Below are 11,363 nucleotides of genomic sequence, written 5' to 3' on the forward strand. Positions count from 1 at the left end.
TTTTGTCTGTCTGAACTTGCAGACTTTACACAGTAATGAGGACATTTTCCAAACTGTACTGTCTGCTGATGTGGCTCCTTGATGTTTAGCTACATTTTTGATCAAGACTAAACTCAAGGGTTATAGAAGATACTGGTTGTGCAAGAAATCAGCTACAGCTAAACTAGATGAGAAAATGCAAAGAAAGTCCTTGACTTAGACTCAGGGGTCAGTGATTAGTTGGGGATTGTCAGATGTGCTGAAAGATACTGAGGGATCATGAGTCAAAATGTCATTCCCCATAAATACATGATTATAAATGACCTTGAGTGATTTAACAGTCTTCCTTGCTTTAATTACAAATTCTAAAATAGCACATTCATTTAAAGGAAGTTCACTCAAAAATGACAATTCTGTAATAATTTACTCACCGTCAATTTGTTCCAAACCTGTGTGACTTTTTCTCTTCAAAGGAACACAAACGATAGACTTGTTAACTGTCAATCCCCCTTTTTGAACATAAATCTGAACTTAAACTGCTAACTAAGTGTCTCCTTTAAAAAAGAGAGCAAACTTGGGCCTCTATTCCAAAGCATTCATGAAGTGCAAACAACCATTTATTGCAGAAGTGAATGCACTTCAAAAAATGAAAAAAAAAGTATAAAAGCCAATGTACAGAACTAAACATTTTCGTTCTTTCATTTTCGTCATTCTTTCGAAATGATAATCAAATGATTAATTTAAATGTTAATACACAGTAGTTTAAGACACTTAATATAAAGAGGGACCAGCATTATTTTTTAAAGCATATTACCTTTTTAATTATCAGTGTTTATGTATTAATTGACAGCCCTAGCATTTTTATTATCTTTTGTCGGCTGCTGTAATGGCCAGATTCCACATTAAAACAATGTTTTTCAACAGCAATCCACCTCCTACTGTAGATATAACTGTAGCTCGGGTAGTCAAACATAAAACTGTCATTTAAAAGGAAACTGAAACTCTCTTATGTCGGTTCATTTACGTCTGAAATCCTTTATTATCCCCATCAGTACAAATGTTGCTCAAAACACAAGGGTTGGGTTAAAGAGACCCGTTCTGGAAGAGGAAATGTTAGGGACTGTCAGTACTAGTCGCTTATCAAACTCCATTTAGATCTCCAGGTCCAGTCGGATGCATTGAAAAAGAACATTTAAGTTCTCTCCCTGTCCCTCACCCTGATCATACAGATGTGCTTCCCCTCCTGTCATCATTTATACAGTCACCTTCCTTCCACGCTGGGGCCAGGCCCCTCTCTGCCACACATGACGATTTATTTAGTAGGTTGTGTATTCTTGCTAATATTCAGCTTTATAAGTAATGTTTTAACACGTTTGGGCTGAATACAATGGGTAAAAGCTACATCTTTTCTTTTTTTCTTTTTTTATCTATAAAGGCTATCTAATGAAGCCTGTTAAGAACATTTTCAAGTCATATTTCAGACTAAAATCAACAAGGAAATTGAAGCCTGTTTTATTTGGATCGACCATTCACAGTCATTTTAAATCCGAGCTTGATTTAGCTGTATTTAAGGGCTGTTTTTGTTACCATAAATGATAAAGAAGAAAAATGAATTACTAATAATTAATGTTTTAATATTAAGAATTCTCCATAATTTCACATTCCCCCCTCCACATATAAAAATAATTCATATTGTGAACGTCACAATACGTAATAGTCCTAAAACTATTAATTAATTTATGAATTTATTATTTACAATTTATATTGTATTTTACTTTATTTATTTTTGTGAAATACAAACCAGACATGCTCTTTCTAACTGTGGTCTACTGATGCTTGCTTTATAAACTTACAAGGAGCTTTGTTTTTGTGCTCTCACAGGTCCATGCATACATCATTAGCTCCTTGAAGAAAGACATGCCCTCAGTCTTTGGGAAAGACAACAAAAAGAAGGAGCTGATTAACAGCTTGGGCGAGATCTACAGCCGCATTGAGAGAGAACACCAGATTTCCCCGGGAGACTTCCCTAATCTTAAGAAAATGCAGGTAAGATCTATCGAAACAACAGAGACTGATTCAAGAATGCTTCACTTGGACTTTTAAAAGGTCTTTCTCTAGAATCAGTGGGCAATTTTCAGTGCACATTAAAAAGCAGCATTCAATTTTCCACCTCATTTCATTCAAGCCCACATGACTTTTTTAAATCAACAAAAGCAATAGAAATGCTTAATCTTTGGGTGGACCTCTCCATACCTGATTATGTGTCTTACAGTTAAAAATGACCACTTGAGTAAGAATGCAGTTTATATAATTGATGCTTGTATAAAACAGCTCTACAAACAATTGAATATTGAGTAATTTGCGTTTCAGACAAAATTTGGCCCGTAAGTTTGTATGTTTCTTCTCCGCCAACACAAAACTATTTCCAAAAGAAGCCAAAGCATCAAGATATTCATATTACCAAGCAGCAACAGCCTGTCTGGAACAGAGTATGTGAGGGGAGTGGAGCTGTTTTACCCTAGAAGTATCAACAGATGTTGACAGGATCTTTTGTTACATTCTTTCCCACTGAATAGGATCAGCTTCAGGCACATGATCTGAACAAGTTCCAGCCTCTGAAAATGAAGCTTTTGGACTCCGTGGATGACATGCTGGCCCACGACATTGCTCAGCTTATGGTTCTGGTACGCCAGGAGGAGACGCAGCGCCCCAATCAGATGGTGAAGGGCGGCGCCTTCGAGGGCACTATGAACGGGCCGTTCGGACACGGATATGGCGAGGGAGCCGGCGAGGGCATTGATGAAGTCGAATGGGTGGTGGCACGTGACAAACCCATGTATGATGAAATCTTCTACACTCTCTCACCTGTCAATGGCAAAGTGACTGGGGCCAATGCCAAGAGGGAGATGGTGAAGTCCAAGCTGCCAAACACTGTGCTGGGTAAGATCTGGAAGCTGGCTGACATTGATAAAGATGGGATGCTCGATGACGAGGAGTTTGCCTTGGCCAACCACCTGATCAAGGTCAAACTAGAAGGTCACGAGCTCCCAAGCGAACTGCCTGCTCATCTTGTGCCACCCTCCAAGAGAAAAGTTACAGAGTAAGATTGAAGCGGCTTGGAATCTGGATGGATTTTGGAAAAGCGAATAGTGTGCATTTAGGTTGCAGTTGAATTATTGATGGCTGGACAACCATTCTTATAGAAAAAAACAGTGACTTCTTTGAAATGTGTGTTTTATGCTTCAATTGCAAGAATGGATTTGAAAATGATCCACCTTTTCAACTGTTTTGACCTGTGTATGTTTTTTTTTAGTTTAGTTTAGTTTTTTTTATTATAAACAAGTCGTACTGTCTGCAGTTTAAAATCGTTTTATGTGTGCTTTCAGATTTTACAGTCATATTTTTATGCCTTAGTTTCAATTTCATCTTTTCAAGCTATCATGACTCTAACACTGTGTCCAAACCAGACGTGTTGCGATAAAAGATAGTATATGTAAAACAGCACATTTTGTCGATCGCTTGGTTGCATTTCTGCGACATTGTGCTCGCTAGCTTCGCCCACAGTGAAATCTCATTGGACCTACTTCACGTAACTACGTTAAACATCAATGTCTTCGGATTGGTTGTCACTGTGTCATGTTGCATAGCTGTTTCGTGTTCCGAAGAATTACTTGTCGCTTTGCGTCTGGTAAGGATGTGCTAAGATGCTTTATCAATATATTTCACTTTCATGTTTAATACACTACTGTTCAAAAGTTTGGGGTCAATCATATGTTTTTGAAAGTATCTTATGCTCACCAAAGATAAAATAAAAAAACATAATATTGTGAAATATTATTACAGTTTAAAATAACTGTTTTCTATTTGAACATATTTTAAAATTAAATTTATTCCTGTGATGTCAACGCTGAATTTTCAGCATCATTACTCCAGTCTTCAGTGTCACATGATCCTTCAGAAATTATTCTAATATGCTGATTTGATTCTCAAGAAACATTTCTCATTATTCTTAATGTTAAAAACAGCTGAGTTGCTAAATTGTTTGGGGAAAGCAAGATCCATATTTCAGGAGTCTTTAAAAAATAGAAAGTGACATTATAAATGTCTTAAATGTCTTTTAATGCATCCTTGCTGAATAAAAATATTTTCTTTAAAAAAAAAAAAAAAAAAATCGAACTGACCCCAAACTTTTGCCCGTGTTGTATATCAGACTGATCTGTGTCTCAGGTGGGGTGTGAGACATCAATTTCTGCAGAAAAACATTAATTTTATTCTGAATCTTAGTAGCAGTTGTTGTTTTACATGCACAACTGGTCAAATGGAACGAGTAAAGCAAAATTCCTTTTATAACTAGGTGTAATTGTATTCTCTTCTTGTTAAGGCGGCATCTTAATGATTGCGAGTCCTTTCTAGCCTGACCAAGAGACTGTTAAAACTGTATAGCCGTCATGTCAGAAGACTCAATGTTTAGTGTTTTGATGGACCCGTAGAGCTAGTATCCTTGTCAGTAGTATACTGGATATGTTAATGCTTAACATATCTAAACTAACTTGGGTTATATTAGTGTTTATATACAGTAATTCCGGTCTGATTTCCAAAGAAAAGAAAAAATAGATTGACTCTGCGAAACAGCTGAACACTTTATTCAAATGATGTGAATGAGAGTTTCTGCATTCAAATGCCCATTGAAAGAGCAGCGGCTTTGGATCTAATATGTATCAAGTCCTATTTACTTTATTATATCAGCATTTAATGAACTATTTACCTCTCTATCCACCCCTTGAAAAGCAGTTATCTAGAGCTGTCACATTTTCTCCTGCAGATATTTAGGATCTGAAGGTAAATTGGGTTTTATGCACTGAACTAAATGGTCTTCAAAGGGAAAGATCACCCAGAAAATGACAATTCTGTCATTATTTACTCAACCTGTGATATAAATACTGTGGTTGACAATAAAAGGAGATCTGCTTTGTTTCTATACAAGCTCAAAAAAAGCCCCATAAAGTGTCATAAAATAGTTTGATACAGCTTATACACTATATTCCATGTCTTCAAGTGATTATTTACTGAAATTTGCTATATTATATACATATTGTAATTTGGCATGTCATGATTGGTTATGAGGCACACTGACGTTTGGCATCACTGACATTAAAGGGGTAGTCCTCCAAAAAACTCAAATTTTGTCATCATTTACTCACCCTCATGTCGTTTCAAACCTGTATGACTTACTAGATGTTTTGAAGAATGCTGGTATATAAACAGTTTCGGTTCAGATTGACTTCCGTTGTAAATGGACAAAAATACAATGCGACTGCGAGTCAATGGGAACCAAAAGTGTTTGGTTATCAACATTCTTCAAAATATCGTATTATGGGTTCAGCAGAAGAAAGAAATACAGGTTTGGAACAACATGAGATAATAATAAAAATTATACACATTTTGATGGACATGACTAAATAATGACAGGATCTTTACTGTGTGTACTGTTCCTTTAAATCTGATCTGCTTTGATTTGACTGCCCAGTTGCATATGTGAAATATCTCCACTGATTCCAACAAAACCTCTAAGCCTGTTTAGTTTGATGAATTAAACCTAAAATCTGCCTCGGTGCCTTGAGACACACCCGCCTCAATCAGATTTGTGACATTAGAAATGTATAAAGCACATTGTCGTATTCTACAATACCATTACATGCTAATAAAATGAACTGACATTCTTTAAAAACTTTCATTAATGCTCCATTTACAGTTTGATGTGAGTCTCAAATGAAAAAATTCCAGAAGTTTTGCACATCAGATTTTTTTGGGCCATAAAGTAGGGTTGTGTATATGTGTGTTTGACCAAGTATGTACATGTATATGGGTGCAATATGGTTTGCAAATGTATTGTGAAGTAGTTTGTGTATGTGTGCTTGTGTGAAGCACAGATGCTCTGTTGCTCATTGTGTTTTAACCAGTGCGGACAAACTATGTGAGACACTACTGTTCAGGGAGGTGGACATTATTCAACTAAATAAAGATCAAACTCATTTAAAGGTCTTTTGTGTTCAGGTTTTTTTGTTTGAGTCTTGTTACATGTCGACCTAACTTATACCAGAGTAAAACAACAACTCTCTTTACTCTTTACTTTTAAAGTGGCCCTATTATACTATTTTAAAGGTTCCTAATTTTGTTTTGGAGGGCTCCTACAGTTGGTTTAAATGCATACAAAAATTTTTTTTTTTTAAATTTTCTCATAATATACTTTGCACATCACCTCATTTCTCAAACAGTCTGAAACCAGTTCGTTTAAAGATTCAGGGCCCTATTTTAACTATCGAAGCGCACAGTGCAAGTGCACTTAGGGCGTGTCCGAATCCACTTTTGCTATTTTAACGATGGGAAAAATGGTCTAAAAGGGTTGTCTCTATTCTCTTAATGAGTAATGAGTGTGCAATAAACCAATCAGAGTCTCATTTCCCATTCCCTTTAAATGCCAGTTGCTCTCGGGCTATTTACTATTACTATTCGCTATTTACATGACGGAATTTGATTGTGGAAAGACTGAACGTGTCTCCAGAGCGCAAACGAAACTGCTTGTGCAAGCAGATCATCTACGGGACAAGCCAGACTCCACCATATCTTTATGTACACAATAATAATCTTTTACATTGTTGTAATCCTTATATTTTAAATATTTGGCTGGTTTGTGTGCTGCTGCGCGTCCCTGTGTGTGTAATAAGCAGAGTGTACGCGCATGTTGGACCCACCTATAGGCTCATATTACTAAAGCGCTCTTTAAATAACCCAAAAATATTGCGCCATTGACTTTAGACCAGGTTTCAGTTGGTCAATGGCGCAGTCTATTTCTGTTGCCTCAAAATAGTGCCATCAATGCGCCCGAACACACCTCGTTTTCAGACCAGCACGCCCATGGGCGCACAAATAGGAGCAAATGCATTTGCTATTTAAAGGGGGGGTGAAACACTCAGTTTCAGTCAATCTCATGTTAATCTTGAGTACCTATAGAGTAGTATTGCATCCTTCATATCTCCAAAAAGTCTTTAGTTTTATCATATTTATAAAAGAAAGATAGGCTGTACCGAGTCTTTCCGGAAAAAAACGAGTGGCTGGAGGCGGAGCGCCGATAGCTAACAACACACAGGCATTTGAAGCAGTTTTGCTCACCGGCTGCGGTTCCATAGCCTGACTATGTCAGACTTCGTACTTCCGCTCAATTTCAGTTCGCTTCTGTACTCAGTCTGAGATAGAGACCGTTTTCCCCGTTTTCCTCCGGCATGAAAACAGCCGGCCAATCAATGAACAGAGGGCGGGCTGAGAGCCGTGACGTAGACGCTGATTGTACCGTGGATGCGTAGATTTACTTCACATAATCTGCAAAAGTCGTTCACAGCCATGTTCACGGTATTTCACTCGATGGTTTTATTTTCGTATCATGTTTACAGTGGAAGTTAAGATGCAGCTGAGCATGCGCATAACACACGCCATAACCAAACGTTATGTTATTGGCTTACGGGTAACCAATGATTTTAAACTTCAGACAAGCGCCCGCACGAGAAAGAAAACGCTTTTCAATTATGCCATGCCAGACTCTGTCTACGAAGCAAAGCGAAGTAGCAGAGTTTGGTATTACCAGGCTAGCGGTTCCAACGCACGGCCGTGAACCTTTATCGTTGGGACTGCTCCATCCTTAAGCATTAGACGATCTGCAAATCCGGCGTCGAACTGGGCCTTGTTTATAAAACCTATGCAGCGCTGCCGATGATTTCCTGTTGAAGCGCGTTGATGTGCGCGGTCTCGCTCTCCTCTGGTCGACGGGTGCGCGGGCGCGCTTTTCCGAGAGAAATGCTCATATAAGGAGTTACACTCTCGTCTACGTCATTAGATCCACGATCGAAAAAAAACAGCCGAAACTTGTACCAACCCGGAAGTAAGATTTTCGGCACAGAAATTCTCCGTTATTCGTCCAAAATATTTTTTTTTAACTTTGACCATGTTTAGCATGAGAATCCATCTCTTTAACACTGTAAACAACTCTGAATACATGAAACACCATTGTACCCCCCCTTTAAACAACATGGCACAGGATGTGAAAATAACTGCGTCAGGCTGAAACTAGCAAAAAACACTTAGCCTGGCACTATGATAGGGCCTATAGACCTTCTAAACCCCTCCTTTCCGCAAGCTTACTCTGCTCTGATTGGTCAGATGGCCCAGTCTGTTGTGATTGGTCTACCGCTTACAGCGCATGTCAGAAATTAAATGCCTATTACCATATCTGAATTTCAGCTCCGGAGTCTTCCTCAGCAATGAAAACAGCATGTTGTTAAATTGTTACGTTGGTATGTAACAGGAAGTGAGACAGAATAGATTCTTTCTTTTAGGAGGCAATAACTATGCTGATCTTTTACCTTCACAAACAGGTACATTACATACTGCATGAAAAGTAATATCTGAACATGACTTATAGTGGCATTTTAAACAAAACAGTCAAAGTTTTGTATTTAATTTTTTTTTTTTACTTCACAATGTTAATTTGCAAAACAAAATTACACTGCAATACCTGCAGTAATAATATTCCTTCAGTTTTCCCAAAACATTTCAAGTCTGTCTTTGTCTAGAAATGGGATAGACAGGTCAGATGGATGTACAGCATGAAGAAAAAACATTGGTAATCATGCTAAACACAGGAACTCCCGGTGGAGACAGTACATAATGTTTTCTGCAGACCCTCGTCCTGCATTAACAGGGCCGTCTGCGTGAGTGATGGCTTCCTGTTTGTTGCATCATGTATTGTATGTCCTAGGAAACGCAAGCACAGGGTGTATTCTCATCTGGATATGTTCTTGACAGCAGGATATGATAAGCAGGGAACACCTGACCCTTCCTCACTACCGGTCACGGAATATTCTCTCCAAGTGATGGAGTATCCTATGTATAAGATAATACAACTTTGCATTTAAAAAAAAAAAAATATATATATATATATATATATATATATATATATATATATATATATATATATGTATTTATTGTTCAAACCACAATACGGAAAATTTAATCCAATACTGTTAAAAAATGTGGGGGTTGGTAATGTTTTTGAAAGAAGTCTCTCATGCTCACCAAGGCTGCATTTATCTAAAATACTGCAAAAACAGTAAAATTATGAAATATTATTACAATTTAAACTGTTTTCTATCTTAATATACTTTAAAAATGTCATTTATTCCTGTGATTGCAAAGCTGAATTAAAGCAGTCAGTATTAAAGTCTTCAGTGTCACATGATCCTTCAGAAATCATTCTTACTGTATATGCTGATATGGTGTCAAGAAGAAACATTTCTTTTTATAATCAGTCTTGTAAACAGCTGTGCTTTCTAATATTTTTGTGGAAACTGATATATATATATATATACAGTGCTATGCATAAGTTTAGGCAACCATGCTAAAGTTGACTAAAAAGAGGAATAAAAAATCATATTTTGCAAATTTAACTTAATGCCTTATTTTAAAAAATTAGGAAAAATCCAACCTTTAAGGACACCAATTTTCTTTGTGAATGAATAATGTATCGTAAATAAATAAATGTTCTTCCTTAAAAAACAGGGTGCATAAGTTTGGGCACCACTATGTTAAATTCCCATAGAGGCAGGCAGATTTTTATTTTTAAGTATTTTTTTAATTTTTTTTTTTAGGATACTATGCATCCTGATAAAGTTCCCTTGGCCTTTGGAATTAAAATAGCCCCACATCATCACATAGCATTCACCATACCTAGAGATTGGCATGGTTTTATTTCAGTTAGCCTAAAAGCTAGTTTGATTTGCATTTTATCAGGATGCATAGTATCCTAAAAAAAAAATAAAAAAAATACTTAAAAATAAAAATCTGCCTGCCTCTATGGGAATTTAACATAGTGGTGCCCAAACTTATGCACCCTGTTTTTTAAGGAAGAACATTTATTTATTTACGATACATTATTCATTCACAAAGAAAATTGGTGTCCTTAAAGGTTGGATTTTTCCTAATTTTTTAAAATAAGGCATTAAGTTAAATTTGCAAAATATGATTTTTATTCCTCTTTTTAGTCAACTTTAGCATGGTTGCCTAAACTTATGCATAGCACTGTATATATATATATATATATTTTTTTTTTTTGAATTCTTTGATTTATATAAAGTTCAAGAGAACAGCATTTGAAATAGGCCTAGAAACATTTTGTAAAATTATTGTCTCTTTCTTTTTTTTTTCAATTTGATATGTCCTTGCTGAATAAAAGTATTAATTTCTTTCAACAACAACAAAAAAATAATCTTATGGACCCGAAGTTATCTATCCAGGCCAGGTGATCCCACCACAAGAGTTGATCAATAACATCTGCTGGGAGTGACCAGGCTGTCTGGCAGCAAAACCTGACATGTTTGGCAAAAACCGACATTTGCCTTTGGTTAAAAGTACCTCAGGCCATCTGTAATGCTTGGTGATGGAAGCTTTATGTATTTGGGCTGCAGTTGTGCCTCAGGGTCTGGCCAGCTCGCCATCACAGAGTCAACCATGAATTCCACACTGAACCAGAAAGTACTTGAGGGGAAAGTGAGACCATCTGTCTAAAAGCTGGGGCTGAACCACAAGTGGACATTGCAAAAACAAGACAATGACCAAAACACTCAAGAAAAGCCACAAATGAATAGCTCAAAATGAAGAAATTAACGGTTATGAAATTATCAAGTCAAGGTTTACTTCTTTCCACAGCAGAAGTTTTTACAGTAAGACTTTTGTTAAATAAATATACAAAAATAATGTTTTTGCCCTATACTCATGGTAAACAACTTAAAACAGGAATGTAAAATCAAAACAGCAGGAAGTCTGTTGCAACCATTGCAACACTGAAATGTATTTTCTGTGATAAAAAATAAAATACATCTGACTGAAATCTTAGTTTAAGTATCAAAAATAAAAAAAGTACTTATTTCACAAACAAACAAATAGATTTGATTACACCATTGATAATCTTGTCATGTGATAAAAAATAAGAGAATACAAATAAAAATAAAAAGAGAAAAAGAGAAAAAAAGTTATTATTTAACAAACAAATAAATAAAAAGATTTGATTGTGCCATTGATATGCATGTCATGTGATAAAAAAGGAATACCTCTCTGACTGAATCCTTTGTTTAAAGGTTGGCCTACACTATGTAACTTTTCTTGTTCAAAATTAACAAAATTTAAATAATGAGTCAATACAGCATAAATCCTTCTTCCAAAACGTGTTTTTGTCTTACCCTGATTCACTAAACTTATTATAAGTTATAGATATTTTAGACTTGACGGGATGGTTTTCGCGGGAAACTGCGTGCATACGTCAGTCACCCACCCGTCCA

At 36.4% G+C, this 11,363-nt stretch overlaps 1 protein-coding gene across 1 annotated transcript in view; it reads left to right on the top strand.

The window, feature by feature from the left end:
• ehd3 (EH-domain containing 3) overlaps positions 1-5,615 on the top strand; it is a 28,711-nt gene extending 23,096 nt beyond the window's left edge. Inside the window, exons 5-6 of the mRNA XM_079888201.1 lie at positions 1,861-2,025; positions 2,556-5,615. Of these exons, the coding sequence (XP_079744327.1) occupies positions 1,861-2,025; positions 2,556-3,083 (693 nt within the window). The 3' untranslated portion in view covers positions 3,084-5,615. The remainder of the gene's footprint in view (positions 1-1,860; positions 2,026-2,555) is intronic.
• The last annotated feature ends 5,748 nt before the right edge of the window (positions 5,616-11,363 follow it).

The sequence above is a fragment of the Squalius cephalus genome (genome assembly GCF_949319135.1).
Source record: "Squalius cephalus genome assembly, chromosome: 12".
Lineage (NCBI taxonomy): Eukaryota > Metazoa > Chordata > Actinopteri > Cypriniformes > Leuciscidae > Squalius > Squalius cephalus.